The following is a 25,998-nucleotide window of genomic DNA, read 5'->3' as shown; positions in this document are numbered from 1 at the left end:
GAGCCAAGTCTTTGTACCTGGGGACTGTAACAAGTCATCTCCTCTGCAGATTTTGATTGGGATATGCTGCTACGGTACCTAATGGGAGCTGTAGTCTGATTGCCTTATCTCCCAGTCCTCCTCTGTGGGCTGGGATCCATAGCTGGACTATATCTCCCATAATGTACCATGGCCAGGAACTCCCATGGTGCACCTCCTCCCCTTTCCAAGAAAGGAGAACTAGGGGACATCATGAGAGATGCAATCGGATCAGGAGTCCAGTCTAAAAAAGGAAAATGGGAGCATGAAGCACTACAGAACTGAGATTTTTCAAAGGCTTGTAACTTAGCCAAATACAATTGGATTTTTCCTAGGGATAGAAAAGATGCATCCATGGCACAAAGGTCACACACCCCTTTCCCTGCCAAACTTTAATTTCCCTGCTCCAAAGCACAGAGGCACAAGAGTTTCTCAAAAGAAAAGGTCACCAGAATTTTTTAACTTGAGCAAATCAGTGTTTTCTTTTTCCTAGCCTCGTTTTCACATACAGTTGAACTGTTTTAGCCTTAGTCAGACACTCAGCTTGGAAAATTTCAGCCCACGCAGAGGATGGCAAAGGTTATATGCATCTGAAAACAGGGTTTTATAATGAGAAATTTCAAGCAACTTTAACAAAATGAGATGCTACCAGTTCCACCTATAATATAGGACCCAGACTGCAAAAGGCTTGATAAGTTAAAGTCATCTTCCTGAACTGCACCCAGCAACAAAGCCACTGCAGTCTATGCAGCACATTTGTGAGCAATAATACATGCCAAGATAAGTCATAATGGTGCATTGCCACACTTCAGGTGCATTGCAGGCTGATAGGCACAAGGCCAAGGGCTTAGTGGTACCTCAACCCACTGGTGAATGTGCGCTACAAGTTGTTATGGTGCAAGTACACCCCGTCCCCCTTCTGGGGTGGGGTAGGGGCAGGGGCAGGGGGATGGTAGCCCCACAGTTAAGTTTGCCAGTCTACCCTCAGCATTAGGGCAGTGGAGCCTAGTGGGCAAAATCTATAAAGTCACCCTTTCCGGTAGGACTATGGGGCCTGGTGGCCAAATTCAATGTATCTGCCCTCTCCCTCTGGGCTGTGAGGCCCACCAGAGACAATATGGCTGCCCTTCTCTGCAGGGCTGTGTGGCCTGGTGGCCAGTCCAGTAAGTGAACTGCCACCTAGGGGTTGGTGGCAGACAGGGTAGGGGGACCCGGGCCCTTCCTGCTCCACCAGGTCCCAGCCCAGGGCCCTGGCAGTGGCAAGTGTGCTTGCCACTGAGTATGAGGGGATCTGACCAAAACACACACTGATGCCACCTGGCACAACCACTAGTCCCCCTGAGCTACTTCCTACCCTATCTCTGACACAGTGGTCTGGGCGTCTCCAGGCTCCTCAGCCTGTGCGGCTCCCAGAGGCTCCAACCTTCCTTAGGCATCTGCAGGTGCTGGTATCTGCCTGGGTCTCGGCACTTCTAGCTTCTGTGGAATGGGCTTTCTGCAGTTCCCAGCTGGAGACTACAAGATGCATCCTTCCTCCTCAGTGTTCAGACCAGACTGAGCTAAGTCACTGCCTTTTATACTCATGCTCCAGTTGGAACATGCCAAGCAGGGATGAGGGGGCATGGCTTCCTCTGCCCAGAGTGTGGGGTTAACCCCTCCTTGACCAGTGTGGGGCAAGTACACAAAAGTCCTCCTATAATCCCTAAAGGGGCAATATCTCTGCATGACAGACACCCTCCAATGTTTTATTGCTGTTTTAAAATACCTTATACTGATATTAGAAAAGAAATGGATTGAATGCTTTTTAAAATTTTTATGTCACTAAATAAAGTTTTAGAAAGAAACTGCCAATAAAACTTACCCCTCAACTCTGAATGACTATTTTGGGTTTCCTTCATCTCTGGATAAAGGTGATCTTCACTTCCTCCCACCATCTCTTTCCTTCCAAGTGTGTTTTCCCCTGTTTTCTGGGAGGATTTTTAGCTCAAAATGTAATAGCAAAAAATTATTTAATCCTATCATAGGCTCCATGGGACAGCAACCATGTCTACTTCTGTGTCTTGTACAGTGCAAAGCACAAACACCAGAGCTGAACAGTAAATAATACAATACTTCTAATGTAACTGTTAGACCAGGAGGAAAGAATCAGAGGACCCTTATTATGACTTAGCTGCCATGCTCAGAAGGGGTCACTTCTCAGAAAGAAAATTGTAAAAGCAGAAGGAAGACTCACTCTCTGAAAGTTCCCAGGTAGTTCAGAGTTGGTGTTTCAATTGCTCAGATGAGGGCATGCTAAGGCATTCATCTCTTTGCAAAGTCATTCCTTCCATGGCACACCGGAAAGGAAGGAGAAGTCTGCCAGCATTCTTCTGGAAGACAGCAGCCTTTGCCCAGAACAGGGGCAAGTCTTACTTTGGATATTATTTGCAGCAATTCTCAACTTTATATCAGCAATGTGCCACAGTGATGGACTCTACAAAAATGCTCATAGAGAAATAGGACATGAGCCTGATCTTCCATTGGTGTTACACCAGTTTAACTCCAGAGATCTCAGTGGAATTACTGCTGATTTACAGCTGCTCAGTGAAGGCAGAATCGGGCCCATACAAACAGAGGGAAGAGAGTCAGAAGAGTAACGGGGAAATACATTTAGTGCAGCTAAATGACTATATGAGCTGCAGGTTTTCCAAGTGAATGAGATAAAGTTTTGTAGCAACTAAGCTAAAGCAATTAGGTCTCAACTGAGTTAGTAAACAAGTCATGATAACTCCACTGGAGGAGATCAGAAAGGAAAAAAACAAAATGTGTAACAAGGAGCGATAAGAAAGCTGGGAGGTGGTGGGACAGTGACGTAGGACAGATGCTTAATTCTTCCTCAACAGATGTATAAATGAGCTATGTTTGACTTCTCCAGGAGCAATATGTAGCATTCTCAATGAACTTGGCTAGCACAAATAATTTAAGCCTCATCAAGTAACCACATGATGTTGAAAGGGAGAGTGAAACACAATAAAATCAGTTTGATAGTTCAACAAGCTGTCTGAGCTTTATCCCAGATGTGTCTGAAAAACTTCAATAGGAGGACTACAATATTGGGCAAAAATCAGCAAAGTTACTTGGTCACTTGAGGAACCTCAGTGCTTCTCTTCACATGCTTCCCTCATTCCTGCATAGGGAGGACCCTGGATTCAGTTGCTATCTGGAATGAACTTGATGAAAAAGCTTTGGACATTTCTCCTTCATTATGATCCAGAGGAAGGAAAGCTGTTTCCAACTTATTAGCTTGCTTTTCTCATATCAGCATTCCATGTAATGAAAAGTAATCCTTTTAGACTTACTACCACTTTATTATTAATTATTAGTAGTAGTAGCAATATTAACATATCATCTAGGAGCCCCAGTCATAGACCAGAAACCCATTGTGCTAGGCGCTGTACAAATGCAGAACAAAAAGAGAGTTCCTACCACAAAAGGCTTACAATCGAAGTATAAGACAAGAGATGGACAGACCAATAGGGAAACACCAGGAAACAATGAGACAATATTGGTCAGTATGACAGGGGCTCTGCACATCAGCAGCCTGACTGGTGTCAAATTTGTGTAGGGCTCACAGCAAAAGGGGGCTTTAAGCAGGATGTTGTAGGTGGATAATGAGACAGCTTTGCAGATGTTTACAGGAAGCGTTGCTGTGCTCATGGGGTCTACAAAGTGTACCTCTAGTGTGAGCTCAAATGTAACAGTATGTGAAAGCTCATAGTGTGTTACAATAACCATGAAAAATAAGTCACGTTGTTTAAGATGTTGAATTACTTTAACAAGTGCATGAGAACCAGACAAAGAAGCTAAATTAATCTAAACCAAAATATCCATGTTGATATAATTCAAGGACTATTGAAATTACCTTGATAAAAACTGAAGATTTTTTTTTAAATGGCCAAAAGTTAAAAGACCAAAATCAGTGTGAGGGATATTAGGCCTAATTGGTGGACAAAATAATGAGGAGGATGAACTATGCCACCCGCTTTTGCCCTTTGGGAGTTTCTTTAAAAGAGACTGAAAAAAACCCACTATCAGTTCAGTTGTCTCTCTCTATTTCTCCTGTCCCAGCTTGCATCCCAGCCCATCTCCCAACCTGCCAGCACTGCCGCTCATCTTGGCTCATCTGAAGGACTTTCCTCCTGAGAGGAAGGCCAGCTGGCCTTGATCTTGTTCAAGGACCTTTGTGGTCACCTGTGATGCTGAAAGTCATCACATTATCATGACATCCAGTCCTCCGCCTATCAGTGGGATATCTATTTCCCAGCCCTGCAGAGGTGGATAAGAGCCTGTCTTGTTTTCCCTTATCTGCCCCACTTTCTTTCCGCCTACCATCTCTCTCACTCTCCTGGCTTTTCATCCCATCCTGACGTCAGCTATGCTGTATTTATCTAACAATGTCTTGGCTAAGAAGAAAAGGACCAATCCGATGACATCCCTGACCAGATTGTAAAACAGGGTCCAAGTAGCACATGTCATGGTCAACTTGCCAATCAAACCATCTGCTTGTAACTATCCAGTTGCCCAGTGTTCCAAAACATCAACAGAAGTTGTATTTCAGCCATTTTTCCATCCTCTCTCTCCTCCACTTTGTGTCTGTCTGTTTGTTAAGAACACGATAAGTAAATGCCCTGTACACATCAGGGCCCAGAGTAAAATTAACCCTTTCCTTTTCATCAAAGAAAGGTAGTTCTGAAAATAAGAGACTCTGATATTTGGCCTCCAAAAGGAGAAGGTTTTAACTAAGCTTGTTTTGCATAATCACTCAACCACAGTTGCTGTGCAAAGGGCTATGTTACTTTCCTGTTCTTTCTTGTGTTTAATCAATACACTTTTAATTTGAATTAATGCTTTTGCGTGTTTGCCAACTAACCAAGTAAAACCAAGTCCTCTGTTTAACCCCAAATCTACCTATTAAATGTACTGTTAATGTTGGACAGTGAAAGAGTTTACAAACTCCTTTGACTCTTTAGATCAATATCAATACAACAACTTATTATAAGCATGAGGGGCAGCATGGGAGAAAGCCTGATGGTTTAAGAACGTTTGAAAGTTAAGTTAAGAAACTGAAGAAAGTTTGAAAATTTAACAGGTGGACAATGGAAGCTGATATCATGGCCTGATCGGAGATGGGAGTCGACCTCTTGATAGTGAATGAGATATGATACGTGTGTGGGGATAGTCCACAAAGGGCCTTGAAAGTGAATCCAGCATAAGTTTAATGCAATAAAAAAGGGGGAGCCAATGGAGGGATGCAAAGAGAAGGTGATATCATCAAAGCAACAAGTTAGGAAACAGGGATGCTGGAACAATTTGTATAGTGGGGGTGCTGAGAGCTATTGAACCAAACTGTAAACCCTATAAGTGATGGAAACCACTTCAAGCCAGGGGGTGTGGCAGCACCCCCAAAACCCTTAGTTCCAGCATGTATGCTAGGAAAATGATCTTTATAGCAGTGTTCTGACTGGAGAAGAGTGGAGCAAGTCTGCAGTTCTTCAGGCCAAAGAAAAGGGTGTTACAGTAATTCAGACATACAATGATGAGAGCTGGAGGAGAGTTTTAGCTGTGTGGATGGATAGGAAAGGCCATATCTTAGAGGCGTTATGCAGAAAGAATTAGCAAGATTTAGAAATAACCTGAATGTGAGGACCTAAACAGAAGTCTGAGTCAAAGATGGACAGGTTACAGGCTTGAATGATAGGTAGGATGGTGGTGTCCACACTGACAAAGAAGGTAGCAGGGAGGGCTTGTGATGCAATATTAAGATCTCTATTTTAGTCATGCTGAGCTTCAGATGACAGAAGTGGGTATAAGAGGCTTGGGGAGGCTACGCCTCTCCAAATGTGGCAAGAAATGCCAGATTCGGCACACCTCCCTTTGGAGGCACACTGGCCCGCTGCCTTTGGAGCGCTGCTGCCGGGAGCTCCCGAGAAGTGGGGGGCCAATGACACCCTGACTATGGCCTTGTCCATGCTCTGCCCCCACTCCACCCCATGTTCCAAAAGCTCAGTTCTCCCTCGGTCTCACCCCAAGGATCAGCTCTCCCTCGGTCTCTTCCCCTGTGGCTCTGCCCGCACTTTGCCTTTTCTGCCCCCACTCTGCCTCTTCCCCTCCAAGGCCCTGCCCTCGCTCTGCCTCTTCCTGCCATTCTCCAGCTCTTCCCCTGAGCCCCTTCCCACCTCCCCTGAGGGAGGGGGCAGAGCAAGGGCAGGAAGAGGTGGAATGGGGGCAGGGCCTTGAGGGAAGAGGCCGAGTGGGAGCGGGGCCTTGGGGCAGAGCGGGGGTGGAGCGCGGGCAGGGCCTTGGAGGGGAGGAGGCCAAACAGGGGCAGGGCCTCAGGGTGAAGCAGGGGGCAAGGCCACTGTCCAGGCGCCGGTGGCCCCTTCTCCTTCTAGGGAGCTTCCGGCACTCACGCCCAGCCTCCCCAAATGCAAGAGTATTGTGTTGCCTATGGATGACAGCTAGATATCCACAAGGAGATGTCAGAGAGCCAGGCTGAGATTTTTAGTTTGGACAGAAGGAGACAGGTCTGGAGTAGAACAGTAGATCTGTGAGGCATCAGAATAGAGATGGTGGTTGAATTTGGGTTAGTGAATGAGATTACCCAGAGATAAGATGTAGAGGGAGAAAGGAAGGGAACCAAGGACAAAACCCCCTGGGACCCCACTACAAGCTGGTGGTGCGTGAGACGTTAATGAGAAGAGTATAGGGTGGGGTGAGAGTGGGTGCAAAGGAGATCAGGAGATGGGATTGGATAGGGTCACTGGCACAAGTAGTGAGGCTAGAAGAGGAGGGCAGATGAGAAACTTCAGTATCTGTGACAGGAAGAAGGAAGAGAGAGTTGCGATGAGGAAGAGAAAAAGCGGGAGGTGAGCCAAGAGGAGGGAGGAAGGTCACATCATATTTTGTCAATTTTCTCTTGGAAGAAGTTGAAAATCCAGTGCAGACACAAAAGTGGAGGCAGAAGGAGGGGACAGTTTGAGGAGTGATTCATAGGTGTCAAAAAGGGTGCTGGGTTTGAAGACATGGGATTCAATTATGTTGTAGAAATAGAACTTAGCTTAGCTAGGAAAATCACAGAAGGAGAAATTTATTTCGTAGTGGAGGAAGCTTGCAACAAGTAGTTAAGAGAAAACTTTGTATAACATGTTTAATATACTGGCAACCCTGTCAATGGAAGTAATAACTGGATCTTCTGTTCATTCAATACTGTTCATTCAATCCCCATTTCAAATTCCTCCATTCACTTCTTCCCTAAAGACTGTTAGTTGTTTTTCACCATTATAAATTCACAGAAAACAAAACCTTACATTATTCCCTCCTCTGGCTTTCCCTGTGTGACCAGTCTCCTCTTGACTTTTAGGCTGTAAAGTCTCCAGCACAGGGACAGATTCTTTCTTTGTGACTGCTACAGTAACTCCTCCTTTAACGTCGTAGTATGTTCCTGAAAAATTCTACTTTAAGCGAAACGATGTTAAGCAAATCCAATTTCCCCATAAGAATTAATGTAAATAGGGGGCGGGTTAGGTTCCAGGGAAATTTTTTTCACCAGACAAAAGACATTATATACATATACAATATAAGTTTTAAATAATTTTAAACAATGTAATACTGTTTAAATTGATGATTGTGAAGCTTGGTTGAGGCAGGGGCGTAGCAGAGTCAGGGCATGGGGGCTTGCCCCATTCCGCCTGCCCGGCATTCCAGCTGGGGAGCAGGGTCAGGGACTTGCCCACTTCTTGGCAGGGGCACCAGGCGGGTGGAGCAGGGCAAGCCCCCACGTCCCGGCCCCACTCTCTGGCAGGAGTGCCGGGCGGGCAGGCAGAGTGGGGCCAGCCAAACAACCTTATAATGGAACATTGCTCGACTTTAAACAAGTATGTTCTCTGATGGATCAGCGACCTAATAACGAAACAATGTTAACCAGGACAACTTTAAGTGAGGAGTTACCGTACAGTGACCAGCACACTCTCAGCACTAAGAAAATAATAACTTACAGATTGCTAAGGATAGATGCTCAAAGGATTAAAACCCTTGGCATTGTGGTGGTGACTCTTGTAAGGGATTCCCGAGTTGAGCGTTCCAGTTCAATAGGGAACTCACTCCAAAACAAGGTAAAGGCATGTAGGCACTATATAAATAGCCGTGTTATCATTTTTCTACAAACAAACCTGAACTAAAGAAACAGCCAACTACGCACAATACTGAGAGCCAAAATAGTGGTGGGTGGTAGGGAGGAAGCACTGTTATCACTAGCTACACAGAACTCAAAACAAGGAACAAAGCAATAGCCCAGTCCAGCTCCCACAGAAGTCAATGGAAAGAGCCCCGTTAATTCAATAGGAGCTACATCAGGCTGCCTAGCGAATCACTTAGGGCCTAATCATGCATTCCTTGACTCTGATGGGAGTTCAGGGTAGACAGAGACTATCAGGTCAGTCCCGAAATTTTACTTACTGTGGGTGTGATTTCATCAGCTTTAAAGAGTCTGATTGACTTTTTAACATAATAAAAGTTTATATGGTTAATAACTCACTTTCAGTGTTTTTCTTTTTCCTAGATGGAATGAGCCTTGATGGATGGAACCCCATCACCATACTGCTGGCAAAAATATCTTCACAGATGTGATGCACAGCATCTCTAAGAAAGCCACTCATGGAGTACAGGTAGTTTGAGCTGTTAGAGAAAGTGTCATTTTCACTGCTGTGCTAAGAAATCAGCTGTTCCATTCCTCCGGAAACATGCTTTAAATACCTCTTTATTGGAGGTTTTAATGAGATACTTTCATAAACAAAGTCATGATAGTTAACATTTCTAGCACTTTACAGCTGCCAAGCACTCAATAAACATTAGCTAGTTAATAAGCAATCTGCCCATGAGGTTGGAAAGTAAATACAAGTGGCCAGATAGGAGACCTGAGGCAGTAAGATTAAACCCCAGAATTTTAAAGGTATTTCGGTGCCAACTGGGATTTTCAAAAGCACCCTGGCACCTACATAAGAAGCTGTGGGGTGGCTGACACCTGTAGTCTGTGCTCTGACCTTCTGAAACAATCTAGTAGCCAAGATTCTAGTGCACTGGTGACAATAATGGGCATTGTCTGCAGTCTGCCCCTCCTCTTTCCTCAGTCATGCTCAGCTGCTGCATCATTCACAGGCTTCACGTGACTTCCCGCTTTCAGGTCACACACACGCCCCCACCCTTCCAGCAGCCCAAACGCCTACCTCATTCACCCAATCTCTCACACTTGCACGGAGTTTTCCGTTATATAGTTTTCTCCTTTAAAGGGTGCTGTTCTACCAGCCAATCCACTGCTGGCCTCCACGTGGACCTCCTGGTGCAGCGCATAACAGGTTAGGTTTGGTTCTGGCGCACCTACATTTTAGACCCCACACTGGAGAGATACATGTGCCCAAACCTACTTTGCAAATGCCACTTAGCCTCATGGCTATTTTAATGGCAAAGGCTATGAATAAAACTAAGGGCAAAGAAGGAAATTTAGCCACATTATGCCATGAAATGCCAACAGCACTTAGGTCTAGATCCACAAAAAGTGCTGAGGAGTTGTGACACTGAGCATCATAAAGCCTAACTTGTAGGCACCTAGAACACCATTGGTACAATATTGCAATCCACAAAGCCTGAGTTAGGCACCCAAGCTCCCTATACAATAAACGGGGAGAGACAGGCATCTAGGAATGGGATCCACAAAGCCAGCATGCTAAGCAGGGAGCCGCCTACACTAGCCAATGGGAAATGCTGATGGCAGGGTATTTACTCAGACCTGCCATGAGACGGGTGGGCCTTAGTACACATCCCTGTCATTGGCATCTCCCAGTGGCTAGCTTTGACCACTCCCAGGCTAACATGCTGGCTTTTGTAGATTGCATTCTAAGGCACCTCTCTCCCCTCATTCATTGTCTAGAGAGCTTAGGCACCTAACTCAGGAATTGTGGATCACATTGCAGTGGTGTTTCTGTGATTTTCTAGGCACTTAAAAGTTAGACGCTGTGATGGTGAGTATCACACTGCATAAATTCCTTTTGTGGATCTAGGCCTTATAGTATCCCCAAGAACAAGCCAGAACTTTTGAATTTAAAGTTAAGAGTAGTCAAAACACTAGAAAGCACACTATTTGGAATAATCACCGATTGGCAAGGAAATGAACTAAATGATATAGTAGTGCAAGAAAGATATTTTAATCTCTATCATCTGATAGAGACAATAAAACATGATTTTCCCCCAAACATTCCCTGTAAAATATGTCATTCATCTTGATACAATAACCATTATACCTGATTTTTAACTCGCATGAATATAAATGTTGAATAGCATTTAATGTCTCTTTTCTAAAATGCAATGGTCTTCAGTCCAATCTTTTTGCCTGAACAACATGAAACAAAGAAGCCAGACTACATTGCACTTAAAGTGCAGGACTGCTAGCAAGTGCCATCCCCAAGGGAGTGGGGAAAGGACAGTTATCAGTCACACTTTATGGGTTACTGGATGCTTCCCTCTCTTCTTCAGGTATTGAAAAGGTTGTTTCTGTGACAGGCATTTTTGACATCCTACACTTTTCTTCGCTGGCTGACATTCGTACTGTACCTTGAGTCAAATTTCTTAAGCAACGTGGTTTCAATTAGCCTTCCTTGTTCTTACCTCAGTTCACGTCTCCTCCTTTGGGAGCAGAAAACCTTATCTAAAAAGGTTCATGCATTTCTCTGAAGCACCATCATTTTCTAACGAGACCCTCACCTCCTTATGTTCTCATGCTGTGTCCAGTTTTGGCTGTCCAGGTTACCATATGCTGGCTTCTTTTTAAATAGGAACAGCTCTGCTATCAGCCAGTCTTGACGGACTGTTATGTAGCCTACCAAGCCACACAAAATGAGACCTATGTGCAGAGCCACCCCTTCCAAAGTTTGTCTTCAGACGCTCATTTTGTAGATGTCAGAGGGCTACAGCGAGTGAGAATAACTCTAGCCTGGTTTTCAGGAGACCCACACGACCAGTGGGAGACTCAGGTGTAACCGATTGGCAATTTCCTTGGGAGACCTCATTGGATTAAGTTTAAGTGTCTTTGGGGTCTTAAAGAGTGGTTTATGTATTGTTGTGGGCTGTAATTGTATGTTACCTCTCGAGGGGGGAGCTGTGACATATGTGATTCCTGGAGGTTCAAAGGACTATATTGAACAATGCACCAGACAAGCTTGGACTCTTGGAACAAAAAGTGTTATATGTTTTTCCTGGGAAATATATAGGGGGAGAGGAATACAAATTCCACACTTCTGATTATACAAAAGCCCAACCTTTAAAGCTACAGTCTGAAGAGGGCCATTGTCTGCTGCTCACCTGTCACACGCAGCCAAGATCAAAGGCCCAAGCTCATGGTGGGTCTGAATCTGAGACAGTTATGAACTTGTAACCATAAGGAAAATCCAGTTGCTGGTTATGAAAGGTGCAGGGTTGCAGCTGGAATTGGTATGATCTCTGGTAAGCTTTTTAGCATGGGTATAGGTTCTCTCTTTAATGCTTTTATCCTAAGAATAAATGTGCTTGCTTAGAAGGAGCTGTGTGATGACTTATAACTGCTGGTAATACACTGTTCATAACTTCTGGAAAGAAAGCAAGCCATCTACGCTGGTCTTTTAGATGGTATGGCTTGCTGGGGACATGACAGTGCAGGCAGGGAACTCTGCAACCTGGAGAAAACACAGGCGGGGGGAGAAAGATGTGTACTTATGCATAAGAGAGGTGACAATGGAGGAGCCAGGAGCCTAGAGTAGGTACCCTCAAGGGACCACAGAGGGATAATACGGCTGCAGTTGCCCCCAACTGTGACACCAGGGTCCAGGCCCTCTGCTCCAATGACTAAGTATTTATCCATAGAGGAACAAGTTCAATTAGACAGATTGAGGGAGCCCCACATCTGGGTGGCCCATAGCTCACTGGTTAGAGCGGACATCTGAGAAGTAGAGCACCCCTGTTAAATCCTGTCTCCCCTATTGCAAGGGAGTGCTTTAATCACTGCACAAAGAGTTAAACATTTGGAAGCAGCAGCACCTCCTCTGGCCACCGACCGTCTTAGGCCCTTTCGGCAAATTAGGCAGCCATACATCCTTCTTCCCCGTTTATGGATTGCCTAGAGTGAGGGAGCAGCATATATGCCCAGGGGCATAAACCTAAGTACTGAGTAAACTGAGGAGCCTATGGGGTTCGGAAGGAATTTTGTGGAGTGTAGTGGAGCCTATAATTGCTCATAGGGGCCTAAATCCAGATTTAAGCACTTAAATACCTTTGTGAAGCTACCTCTAAGACCAAATAATGCACAGGTGACGATCATTAAAATTACCAGGGCAGTCCTTCTCCACCCCTTACAGCACAGGAGAGAAATCCACACCTACTGTATCATTACTATAGGGAAACCCGAGTCAAGGTTTCCCTAAACTGCCTAGAGCTTTTGAGTGACCAAATCTGAGACACTATAAAAAGGCCCCCACTTACCAGAAAGCGCTGAGCACCCACCCTCTGAAAATCAGGCCCATTCAAATTAGTCTCACCTCATTCACACGCAATCATTAGTTTAAAATCTTGGCCCCAAGTTTCCTTCAATTAAGAAGTAGCGGGACAGCAACTTCCTTCTCAAGTGTCAGATCACAGTTCCTCCATCCGCCAATTTTAGAAAACCAGTTTCATGGAGTTCTCTATGCACTAAGTATTTATTTCAAAGACATTAAAAACAAAAAAACAAAAACAACCCCCAAGAGGGAGTCCTTCGGAGGTTCAATATTTACAAGCAGTGAAGACATACAGTCGATATATAAATATATGGATTACAACCAAGAATCCAAGGTGCATGAAGTGCTAGTGTTGTGGAGAAAGCCACCCTTAGAACCAGCACACTTTCAGCCGGTTAGCAGTTACTAGAATTCCTGTGACTGGCCATCTTTCAGTCCTTGCTTAGGCACCTTTGTGGTCTTGGGAACAAGAGCAGGAAGGATGTTGGGCATAACTCCTCCTTCAGCAATGGTCACACCTTCAAACAGCTTGTTCAGCTCTTCGTCGTTCCGCACGGCCAGCTGGATGTGTCGTGGCCCAATCCTGCCTTTCTTGTTTTCACGGGCAGCATTTCCTGACAGTTCCAATATCTCAGCCGTCAGATATTCCAGCACAGCCGCCAGGTAGACCGGAGCACCAGCACCTATTCTCTCAGCATAGTTTCCTCTTTTGAGAAGTCGGTGGACACGACCCACCGGGAATTGCAGGCCAGCCTTTGCTGACTTTGTTTTTCTTGGTAGAAGTGTAGGTTTTGCAGCCACCACATTTTTCTTTCCACGTCCAGACATCCTAACATCAATCTAGTGTAGAAAAGGAGGTGAGGGGCAAGTAAGAGTGACCATTAGCCAGAGGCTGGTCTACACTAGAAACTTAGGTTGGCTTAACTGTGCTGCTCAGGGGTGTGAAAAATCCACACCCCTGAGTGGCATAGTTATGCCTCCTGAAGTCCCCATATAGACAACCCTAGGTTTATGGAAGAATTCTTTCATTGACTAAGCTCCTGCCTCTTGGGGATGTGGATTATCTATGCCAACAGGAGAACCCCTGGGCAAGGGTAGATTATGGTTTTGTGGGGCCTCAGGCCAGAGCAGTGGGAGCCCCTTCCCACCCCTTCTGCTTGCAGGATAAGTCCCCACACCATGACCCTACTCCTCAGCAGGAGAGGGGCAAGCCCCCATGCCCCAATCCCACTCCCCGGCAGGAGTGCTGGGTGGGCAGAGAAGGTCAGGGTGCCCATTTTTCTAGGGGCCCCATTAGCTAATGTGCCACTGGGCATAGGAAGGGTCTACAGTTAAGCATTATAGTGGCATTGCTGTAGCATTTTAAGTGTAGACAAGCCCCAGGATGTCATTATAGTATCCAAGTGTTTCTTAAGCTATAAAGAAGCAGGCGCAATAATATGGTGGCAAGATTACATTCACCTTCCCACCTTTATTTGTTCTCTTTAGGAGGAAAGTCCTGATTTTAAGAGGCCAACTTATTAGCTGTAGTTTATCAAGTGAAATGCCTCACTCTCTCTTCTGAAGAAGGAGCCTGTTTGAGTCAGGCAGCTGGTTAGAAGTCCGGTGAAGGAAAAACCGCAGCCCATCAAGAGTCTCCAGTAAATTCAGATGTCAGGTAGAAAAAGCAATGAAATTTTTTCCTGCTGTCCAGAGAGAGAAGTGTTGTCAAGGCTCAGGGTCTTCGACCCAAGATATCTGCTTCTGAAAGAACAGGCGAGGCCCCTTTCTAAGAGGAACGGTCAAATTGGTCAAGAGGTAGAATACATAACATTAAGGCTTTACACATTCAGGATTCTTACAGCTTTGAGAAGCTCTGCATGAAGACTGTATTAAGAGCCTCTCCTACAACACTGGGGACCCCAGGCACGAAAACTAAGCAGTTTCACCAAATCTGCCCCAAAACACACAAACTGGTAAGCAACTGCAAGACAGAAGGATTTTAGAATTTTCTTATGTTGTAGAAGCCCCTTGAAGTGAATTTTGCGATCTTGGAATAAGGGGACTTCAATACAGTTTGAAGCTTTTTTTTAAAAAAAGCCATTAAGTTAATAGTAACTGCTACTGTTCACCATATGCACCTTATTATTAGGTAGCTAGAGAGCGGTAGCTAGGTTTCAGTACAGTTATTTCCAGGATTTGGTAGGGAAGGGAGCCACTATGATTATTAGAGAATCAAGATGTGGGAGTAGTGAAAGTTTTCTATTTACAGTTGGTGATAGTTGAGTAGGGTGCCAGATACAAAGCAAGAGGAGTTTAGGTAGAGGGTTCAGAAGTTGAACAGCAATGTCTTCAGGAGATAAGACCTTACCTCATATCATGATTACAGAGAAGCTAAACTAGTGACTTACACAGAATAGAAACAGTAACAGCAACTGAAGTTATTCCATTTAGAAACCTGCCTTGCACTACATGTCAAATACAGCTACTTAAGGTCTACTTAAACTAAAATTCATAATCATTACAGAAGATACTTCCCCCCCCCCCCAAAATAAGGTATACTTTCCCTTGTGAGAAACAAACACACTTTTACCTTAACTAAATCCTTTACTTATTCTCCTGTCTAGGAACACTACTTTCTGAATCTAACAGATTCCTCTTCTTGTAGAAACTACTCTTTAAACCCTTCAGTAATAGCCACTCATTAGCAGTGTCTACTCCAGATTGTTTGAGCCCCACCTGGATTATTGATGATTCAGTTACACACGCACACACCCCAAAAAGATTAACTTGATTGTAGGGAGAAGAGAAAAAAGCATAAACACCTGTGAGGTTGAGGATGTTTCTCTATTAGTTGATGAGTTAGGTAAGCCTTGATCCACAAAGCCTTAGTTAGGTGCCTAGGCAATGAATGGGGAGAGATAGGTGCCTCAGAATGCAGTCCACAGAAGCCAGCACACTAGTAGGTGGGGAGCCACCTACACTAAGCAATGGGAGCTATTGATGGGTGTGTTAAGCCCTACCCCTCTCACAGAGATAGGTGCCTCCTTGTAGCCTGGATTTAGACACCTATCTCTGCTGGCGATCCACAACAGGAACCCCTCTCCTGTAGTCAGTGGCTAAGCCATTTCTTGTGAGAATGAGCTAGGGAAGTCCTTAATTCAACTCAAAACAATCTTATAACTTTTAGCCCATGAGCCTTTGACAGGGGAGATTTTGGTTCAATTCCACCCCCCTACCCTGAAGAGGGCAGAAGGATTTGAACAGGAAGAGGCTACTTCCTGGGAACGGTGCTCTAATGACTGAGCTGTGTGACATTCTGATGCAGGGCTCCCCCAGTCTCTGCTGTTGCAGCTGTTCCACTCTGCATAAATATTAAAGAGTGTCTGGAGCTTCAGCACTGCATTCTGGGGCCCTCTGCCTCCAGGAGGTGCCCTAGGCAACAGGCTATGGCAGTGTTATTTTTTCCTCACTCCCTCTCCTCCAATGACTATTTAAATATGTATACACAGTGGGACAGTTCCACCAGAAGATATTGAGGGCTTCCCACACCAATCAGAATATCCCATAGCTTGGTGGTTAGAATGCTCTCCTGCCAGGTGGAAGACCCCTAGTAAAAACTTTGCTCCCCCATCAGGCAGAGGGAGAAATTGAAGCCAGGTTCCCTACATACCAGGTGAGTGCATTAACCACTGGGCTAAAAGTTATAAGGTTTGCAAGGGTAGCAATGCCTCCTCTGGCTATATTTTGAATGGGTCCTGATCCAGTAGGTGACAGCTGAGCACAGCTACTGGATCAGGCAACCCTCCTATCTCCACCCAGTTTGTGGATGGCTTAGGCAGGAGATTGGGCATGTGCCCTGCTGCCTAGGGAACTTTCCCAGTGAAGATACAGGCACCAAGTAAACATTAGGCACATACATGGATCAGCGGCAGCTGGAGGGGAGTTTTGTGGCTTGCAGTGGAACCTAAAACTAGGATTTAGGTGCTTCAATCTGGTTTAGGCACCTGTACCTTTGTAGATCTGGGTCTTAACTGCTCTGTGACCCATTTTCCCCATTTGTAAAATGAGTATAATATATTACTCTACCTCGCTGGGTTGTTCTGAGCTCTGATTGGCTGATAGTTTAAAAAGGGCTTTGAGCTCTTCAGGTGGAAAGTGCTATGTAAATGCTAAGTAACTAGAACTGATTTTAAAAGTATCTAGGACATACCTAACGGCTTCCAAATTACAAACCTTTATTTAATTCCTCAACAAACTCAGGGCTAGTTTAATGTTTCCATGAGAGCTGATTTACTACTTTTAAAATGCTTGTGAATATCTATTATCAAAATGTTAATTAATTTGCATAGTTAATGTGCATAGATGTGCCTAGGTGTCTGTAGGTAGCTACTCTCACTCACTTCTAGCCAAGCACAGATTGGAACGAGTGCCTTACACCATATTCCTTTAAGATACCCAAGCCTAGGCAGACCCCCTTCCAACAACATAGAGCAATTTGAAGACTCAAGGCCTTAGAAATCTCTGCCCTGTTACATTTCCCCATGTCTGTCTGTCTGTCTGTCATTGAGGCCATGATTTTCATATTAATATATATGTAGTCCTGACTTATGACATACTGGGTCTTTTGTTGTATGCAGCATAGTTGTAGCCACATCAGTCCCAGGATATTAGAGAGACCAGGTGGATGAGGTCTTGTCTCTCTAATATTGGGTCTTCTTCTGGTGTGGGAAGATAACTTCTTTAATTGAGAGCTGACCAGCTGAACGGTGAGCTCCAGGGAAAGCTCACAGAAACAGTCATAATGATGGCTTCCTGTACTGCTGCCACTGTAAAGCTGAACTGGCAAACATTGGAAAAGCTGCAATAAATGGTTTTAAGAGGTTAATTATATGAATTCAAACAGTTCATTGCAAAATAAGTATTCTGATCAAAATAAAGGGACCTCTGACTCTTTCCATTACCATGGTTGTGTAAGGTGTGGCAAGTGGGTTGTGTAGGTTTGGCCCCAGAGTATTAAGCTGTCTGAAGTGCCATCTTTCAGAAGTCTTTTTGCCTCCCTTAGGTACCAGCACACATCCCATCCTGCTCTCACCTTGAAAAATTCACTGCAGCCTCTCTCACCTTCACCAACTTGCCATATCCTACACAACCCATAGAGGGGTTGCTACTATACTCTCCCAGTCCAATGTATACTCTGTGAAGGGAGGTAGTTAGCCTGGGGCACGGCTTCCTTTTCCCTCATATGTGCTACCTACATCTCTGTAGAGCCAGACTTAGGATCTTTGTTTAGAAAAAAAGAAATTAAAGTTAAGTGGATAATCTAACTGATGCCATCCTCTGCAGGAATCTGGGGGCAAACCTACCCGTTAGAACCTACATTTAGCGAATCACTTTCTCCCATGGCTGCCTGAAGATGTTAGCAATGGAGTGAGTTATTTTTTCACAACACTTTCAAAACAAAAGGTGTTAGTTTCTTCTCTCTCCTGCCCCTCGCTCTCCCCAAAAAAGAGTGGGTAGGGAAATTTCATTTTAATTAAAAAAAATTGTCTTAGGGTAATATAAGATTATTCACATTTTCTTTATTTTTCAAAAAGCTTTTTCTCATCAGAAAGGAGCTAGGTGAAGTGTTTGGCTAGTCTTAGCCCCTTGTTCTTCTACAGCAGCAGAGGTCAGCCTGCATGGAACGTGGAGGGAAGATAGTGGGACCATATTTTCCCAAAGGGAAAACAGGACACTGCACTGGGCCAGCCTGAGGCACCCACCACCCCATGGATGGGGCTGGCCCAAGCCCCCCGCCACCTGCTCACTTGGGGCTAGGCCAAGACCCCCCCTCTACCTCTGTGCACGGGGCTGGCCCAAAACTCCCTGCATCACACTGGCCCAGCCTGAGCTGCTCTCCCAAGTCCTCCCTCCTGCATAGGGCTGGCGTTGCCTCACCTCTCATCCCCCTCTACACGTTCCTCTGCAAGGGGTTGCACCCCACTTCTTTTTCAAAAACTGTGCATTTGATGATCAGTTGGCAAGAGCAAATAGGCAATTGCCCAGTTTTGCCAAAAGAGACAGGACAGGGTTTAAAAAAAGGGTCTGTCCTGGCCAAAACAGGACATATGGTCACCCTAAGGGAAGAGGATGGAGACCTCATGCTATTACCCAGCATGAAGTACATGAAACAAGCATAAGTTTCTCTTTTCTCACTGACCCCACTTCCGTGAGGCAACAACAAAAGAGCCACATATGGTGAGACTACAGGTCCCTTGAGCCCAGCATCTTGTCTTCTGATGGGGGCCAGTGCCAGGTGCTTAAGAGGAAGTGAACAGAACAGAGCAATTTCAAGTGATCTATCCCCTCTTGTCCAGACTCAGCTTCTGCCAGTTGGAGGTTTAGGGACATCCAGAGCACAGGTTGCATGCCTGACTCTTAGCTAATTAGAGACAGGGCTGGCTCCAGGCACCAGTGAAGAAAGCAGGTGCCTGGGGCAGCCAATAGAAAGGGGTGGCACTCTGTCAGTCATCAGGGCGGCATGTCCTGGACTTGGGCAGCAGGGCCTACAGTCCCTCTCTTCCTCTTTGGCAGCAGCTCAACCAGGCTTGGGATTTTTTTTTTTTGTTTCCCTTTGCTGCTTGGGGCAGCAAAAAAAGCTAGAGATGGCCCTGATTAAAGAGACAAGTTGAGTGAGGGGATATCTTTTATTGGACCAACCTCTGTTAGAGAGAGACAAGCTTTCAAGACCGAGCTCTTCCAGTCTGGGGGAAGGTAGTCAGAATATCACAGCTAAATGAAACGAGGAACAGCTAGAATGTCTTAACTACTTATGTTAAACTAAGGGACACTTAGAGTAGCCTGTTACTACCTGTGCAGTCATAGGATAAAAGCACACCAAGTCCTAGTCGACAGAGTTAAATAGATGCAAGGCAGTTTACATCAAATCTGGTTTGAATGGGACATTCCAAATCCTGGGTAAAGGCTCTACTAGCTAAATGGGAAAAATCCAGCTATTCAACTACAGCAGCATCACAACTGACCTCTGTGGCCCAGAGGAAAGACTCTCAGCTGCCTGATGAATACCTCAAAATGTAAGGAAAGGCCAAACCATGGCCCAGGGCTTCCTAGCCTGACTAACTGGTGGTGGTTGAAGAAAAAGTAACCAGCCCCAAAATAGCTAAAACATAGCTATGGCAGGAGTTACCCCTTATTTGAGTACGGAGCACCTCAAAGGACACGACCTGGCAAAAGGCAGTGAGAAAGGAGTGACTATTAGAGATTTAGATTTAATTCACGATCAGCATGGAGGGTATTCTACCTTTTTAGACAAGGTCTCTGAAGAGGTAGAGAGCTACTATGCTGATCCATTTAAAAAAAAAGTCAATGGCTTGCAGCTGATCAGTGAGTAATGAATTCATTCTACAATGTTCATGACTATTGAAGGTACTGGACTCAACTCCATTACAAATTCATAAAGGAAGATGGATTTGTTATTATTTTAGCATGTAGAAGCAGGTCTTCTGTTTCCCTTCATCCCTCCTGGCTGCAGAGTCCTCCCATCCGCATTACATCCATAGGTGCAAAGAATCTGTGCTCTCTCCCTCCCTCTTCTTTTTGAGAGGTTTAATTAGACCTTGGAGTTCAACACAGGGTCTGAGGCCAGGCTAGCTCTCCTCTTAACATGCTTGCTTTGAAAGTGCTAGAGAAGCACGTTTGTGGCTTAAGAGCTACCAGCTAGACTTTTCCTGGAGAAAGTGTTAATACTCCCCACTCCTTGAAGGGAAAACTGTAGATTGAATCAACTGCTGAATGCTATAAAGTTTATTACAAACATCTAAAACACATACAAACCATTAAAACTATCACCCTGAGTAATATTAGCAGTGTTAGCATATATAGAGCATTGATAAACATGAGTCAATGGTCACCAAGTACAGAAGTCCAGCCAAGGAAAGGCAGGAGTAAGTCAGTGGCTACTGGATTGTTCTTGGGAAGCAGCAGCATCCCCTCTTGGTAAAGGCTCTCTAAGAGTTTTCTTGGGAAGAAGCTGGGAAAGGATGTTGGGCATAACTCCTCCTTCAGCAATGGTCACATCGGCAAACAGCTTGTTCAGCTCTTCATCATTCCGTACGGCCAGCTGGATGTGTCGTGGCCCAATCCTGCCTTTCTTGTTTTCACGGGCAGCATTTCCTGACAGTTCCAATATCTCAGCCGTCAGATATTCCAGCACGGCCGCCAGGTAGACCGGAGCACCAGCACCTATTCTCTCAGCATAGTTCCCTCTTTTGAGAAGTCGGTGGACACGACCCACCGGGAATTGCAGGCCAGCCTTTGCTGACTTTGTTTTTCTTGGTAGAAGTATAGGTTTTGAAGCCACCACATTTTTCTTTCCACGTCCAGACATCCTAACATCAAACCAGAGAAGAACTAGGTTACGACAGTGTTACAGCTATAGAATTAAGAGCCAAAACGGTACCAAGGTTAAATATACCCTCTTAGTCCCATACCTAGATTTATTCACAAATGCACGAGAGGCCCCCCTAAAACCCACCTAGACAGCTCCCTAATAATTTGTTCAGCTTGAAATACAGCTCACCACTAGTAATCCCCTCTTTAAGCCATGGATCTCAAACAGATTTTGTTTAACTTTGGTGAATCATTGTCTCCTATGCCTGCCTTAAGTTAGCAGGGCAGCTAGTCAAGAATAGTCTACCCAGAAACCACTTTTAGAAAACAATTTTGGTTCCCCTTGCCAAGAGAAGGCCCATGTGTCACCATCCACTCTATTCATATTAGATAGGAGCAGATAGCCATTTTCAGATTTTTATTTTAAAAAAAATAAAACGGAGGGATAGTTGGTTCTCCTATACAGACGCAGCATCTTTAGACTTATTTTCTGCTTCAGAGCAGCCAGGCCTATTCCAAAGAGACACAAGTAAGGTCTTACCAACGACTTTCAAGTGCCAAGTATTCCTTTAACAACTTCTGAAGCAATGTAATCTTAAAATGCTCCCAGTAGTTTTTTCACAGGACAGGGGGTATTTCGTGGGGTTTTTTCCTGCTGAAGGAAGATACCATTAGGCTCCTTAAGGCTGTTTTTTTTGTTTGTTTTTTTAAAAAGCTAAACAAAGGCCTTCAAGAACCCTAAAGTAGAAGAGTATGGAGTCATGAAACTTTTATGTTGTAGAATCCACTGTCAGACTTATTTCTCTCAAAGCACAAGCATCAATAGGGATTACTCTTCACAGTTTTTACCTTCTCAGTAGATGCTCACTAACTAGTTTTCACCACAGTTAGTGCAGGATATATTAGAGTTCAGAGGTCATCAGCTTAATATAGAGCCATTAAAGCTCTTCTGTGTAGTACTGGTGAAAGGCAGAGTACAGTAGGAAAACAAACTGATCTTAAGTCTAGGACTCATGGTTTTGTGAGTATAATCTCCCTTGATAGCTCAAAAACCCCTATATCTATTAGGCTAGGACAAAACAGTAAGGAAAACAAAATAGCCCTACATAGTCACATAGAGTCAAGAAAAATCCTAGATATGAACTAAAGACATAAGTTCTACCTTACATACATCTACTAATACCCACTATTGTTTTTTTTCCAAAGCAATGCTTCCTTTGAAATACAATATCTTCACCTTTCAGGTATATAGCATAACTAAAAATCAAGACAAACTTCCCATTACCTTCAATGAACTTTACTTCATCCTCTCCCAAGCTTGCTACCAGCTCTATCCAGCAAACTCTTCTTATAGTAGAAGCTAATTGCCTTCTTTTTAATCTCTCAGCAGCAGCCATCCTATTAGCAGCTTTTATTCTAGATCAGCTGACCACCTGGATTATTGATGAGCCATTCATTCCCCAAACTAGTAAACTTTATTATGGATGAAAGCAAGAAATTTATTACCAACACCTGAGAGATGGAGGAAGTTTCTTTTATCTTATCTGAATTAAGACTGGAAATAAGGGTGAACTGCCTCCAATTGATTTTTAGCTGAAGTCAGTAATTGGTAGTGACACCACTTGTTTGTTAAAGAGTATAAAAAGTAAACTGTTAAAGAGTTTATTGCTAATACCTGCCTGACCATGCTGAAGCTGACTAATATGGGCCTAAGCACCTTTAGGTTTAGCCTGTTTGTAAGTACCTTGATCAAATGCTTATAAAATGTTTTGTTATTGTTTGGATGCAATAAATTGCTTATTATTTAGGTATATTTAGACCAACTGCATAAAGTACTCTTTGGATTTAATAAAGGAATTCATGGTTAAATTGGTATTTGGTGATTTCTCATACTAATAATTTCAAATATTAGTAATTCCAACAATCCATTTGTTTGTTTGAATTACTATTAAAACTGCAGGTCAGTCTGCATACCTAGGCTCTGTAGCCCAGCTGCATAAAGGGGCTTGAATGTTGCAATACTCAGCATTGCAATGCCTTATTTTTAGGCACCTTGAAAATCACGGGATCTACAAAGCCTGATGTAGGTGCCTATGCTCCCTATACAATGCTTGGAGAGAGACAGGTGCCAAGGAAAGGGGTCTACAAAAGCCAGCACAGTAAGTAGGGAACAGTCTATGATAGACTATGGAAGATGTTGATAATGGGAGTGTGTCCTAATCCCCACTCCTCTCACAGAGTTTGGCATCCCAGTCTCAAGGTTGGAGGGGAGTGCCTGTCTTTGCTTAGGGTCTATCAGAATGAGTTAGGTGCCTGCCTCAGACCACAAAAAAAAAAGGGTGGTGTGGACAAGGCATAAACCTCCCTTAAAAATCTTTAACCCAGTGATTTTGCTTCTTGTGCATCCTCAGAGATTGCAGCAAGGGGCCTGGTGGGGAGTTAAGTTGGAGATTAGGGAAAAAATTGATAACTGTCAGGGTGGCTAAACACTGGAACAAATTGCCTAGGAAGGTTGTGGAATCTCAGTCATTGGGGGTTAAGAGCAGGTTAGACAAACACCTGTCAGGGCTGGTCTAGATAATACTCAGTCCTGCCATGAGTGCAGGGGACTGGACTAGATGACCTCTCGAGGTCCCTTCCAGTCCTATGACTCTATGATTAGGGTATGCACATCAGATGTGGAAGACTGCAGTTCTATTCTCCCTTGTTGCTGGATGAAAAGGGATTTGAACAGGGAATCTACTCCCACTCAGGTGTGTGCCCTAACCACTGGACTATAAAGTCATTCTTATTTTGCCTTCTCTCCACAAAGTAGAATGGTTTCAACAAGAGAGATTGTGGGAATACCCTCTGCTGTCACCCCCACATCAGACTGCTCCATAGCCCCACTTAGCTAAGAGATGATCAACATCTGTTAACTTTGTTAGGCAGAGCGGGGAATTGAACCAGGGGGTTCTCACAGCCCAAATGAGAACCTCCGCCACTGGTTTAAAGGGGAGGCTTCTTCACCCAGCCATTTTCTGTGAGAGGCCTATAATCACCCCTACTGGATTGAGCCCTGCTGGCAAGATGTTCCTCTGCCCATCCTTCTCTGGTTTCAGGGCTCTGCTGGGACTTAGGCTGGAAATAGACACCCAGCTGCCTACCTGAGGCAGCAGCGTGCAACCCCAGAGGCAAAAAGTTAAGCATAGAGAGGATTTTTATGGCAAAAATGTAGGGGCTGAGTGAGTTTAGACACCTACAGGGTTCAGCAGTAGCTAACCAGGGGTTTTGTGATCACAATGGTGCATAAAACTAGGACTTAAGCACCCAAATCTAGGCTTTAGGCACCTAAGTTCCTTTGTGGATCTGGCTATCACTGACTCCCAGCATAGCACAAACTGGAACCAGCAACTAAGGCCTCAGTTCTGCCAACATGTTGGAATTGGTAATAATATCTGAAGTTATTTATATTGATATGGGGAACCCCCAAAACACTAATTTAACCATAAATTCCTTTATTAAATCCAAAGGCCAAATTGTACTTTATGCACTTACACTAAACATGCCTAAATAATAAGCAATTTACTACATCCAAACAATAACAAAACATTTATAAGCATTTGACCAAGCTACTTACAAATGGGCTAAACCCCCGGCTGCTTAGACCCATATTGGTCGACTCCAGGGTGGTCAGGCAGGTATTAGCAATAAACCCTCTCAGAGTTTACTTTTTATACCCTTGAACAAAGAAATGATGTCATTGCTAGTTACTGAGTTCAGTTGAAGACAGTTAACCCTTATTTCCAGTTTTAATCCAGCTAAGATTTACAACCTCATTTACAAAGGCCTTTCCTCCACTCCATCTTGCTATCCAATGATTTTCCCATTGCACCTGGATTCACACAGGTTGTAACACTGGTATGTGGGTTGGGGAAGGGCTGTTTTGGCTCATTTTAAAACAGATTCTCTGTTTGATTTAAAACCATCAGCAGTCACCCCTAGCAGTCAGAGACCTTTTCAGGAAACTTCCCCTTATCTCTTTAGTTATTCTGTGCATCAGACATCCTCCCTACTTTATTCTTCTGGTCTTATTACTTATTATTTCCAAGGCCTTCCTTATACGTGCTAGTCAGGGCCTTTCTTTATAACACATATGTAGTTCCTTAACCAAACTTAAACTAATTTTAATTCTTTAATTTTATACTTACCCTACAACAGATATGCACTTTACACATATGAGCCCCAATCCTGCAAATACTTGTGTATGTGCTTATCTTTACTATTGTGAATAGCCCCATTGAAATCAAAGGAACTACTCATAACAGTCAAGTTACACACATGTATAAGTTTTTGCAGGATAGATGCCTAAATCAGTAGGTTAGAAAAGGGCATAGTGATTATTTAAACAAAGAAACATAGAAATGCTGAAAATGAAGACTGGATGTATTGCAAGGATTTCAATAAAAAGAAAAGGAGTACTTGTGGCACCTTAGAGACTAACCAATTTATTTGAGCATGAGCTTTCGTGAGCTACAGCTCACTTCATCGGATGCATACTGTGAAAACTGCAGAAGACATTATATACACAGAGACCATAAAACAATACCTCCTCCCACCCCACTGTCCTGCTGGTAATAGCTTATCTAAAGTGATCATCAAGTTGGGCCATTTCCAGCACAAATCCAGGTTTTCTCACCCTCCGCCCCCCCCCACACAAACTCACTCTCCTGCTGGTAATAGCCCATCCAAAGTGACCACTCTCTTTAAAATGTGTATGATAATCAAGGTGGGCCATTTCCAGCACAAATCCAGGTTTTCTCACCCCCTGACCCCCCTCCAAAAACCACACACACAAACTCACTCTCCTGCTGGTAATAGCTTATCCAAAGTGACCACTCTCCTCACAATGTGTATGAAAATCAAGGTGAGCCATTTCCAGCACAAATACAGGTTTTCTCACCCCCCCACCCCCTTTTTTTTAAAAAAAAAAACACACACACAAAAACTCACTCTCCTGCTGGTAATAGCTTATCCAAAGAGACCACTCTCCCTACAATGTGCATGATAATCAAGG

The 25,998-nt window shown here is 44.2% G+C and overlaps 2 protein-coding genes across 2 annotated transcripts; both read right to left on the bottom strand.

Moving 5' to 3' along the window:
- Positions 1-12,977: 12,977 nt before the first annotated feature.
- Positions 12,978-14,122, bottom strand: LOC140905066 (histone H2A-like). The gene is made up of 2 exons (XM_073327648.1): positions 14,042-14,122; positions 12,978-13,412 (listed from the first exon to the last, which is right to left on the bottom strand). The coding sequence occupies exon 2, from the start codon at positions 13,398-13,400 to the stop codon at positions 12,978-12,980; it is 423 nt and encodes a 140-aa protein (XP_073183749.1). The 5' UTR covers positions 13,401-13,412; positions 14,042-14,122.
- A 6,283-nt stretch (positions 14,123-20,405) lies between these two features.
- LOC140905063 (histone H2A-like) lies at positions 20,406-20,940 on the bottom strand. The gene has a single exon (XM_073327634.1). It carries the CDS (start codon positions 20,938-20,940, stop codon positions 20,503-20,505), a length of 438 nt encoding a protein of 145 aa, XP_073183735.1. The 3' UTR covers positions 20,406-20,502.
- Between the last annotated feature and the right edge of the window lie 5,058 nt (positions 20,941-25,998).

The sequence above is a fragment of the Lepidochelys kempii genome, chromosome 1, assembly GCF_965140265.1.
Source record: "Lepidochelys kempii isolate rLepKem1 chromosome 1, rLepKem1.hap2, whole genome shotgun sequence".
Lineage (NCBI taxonomy): Eukaryota > Metazoa > Chordata > Testudines > Cheloniidae > Lepidochelys > Lepidochelys kempii.
Note: the sequence above shows the minus strand (reverse complement) of the source record. Positions and strands in the feature narration are given on the sequence as shown.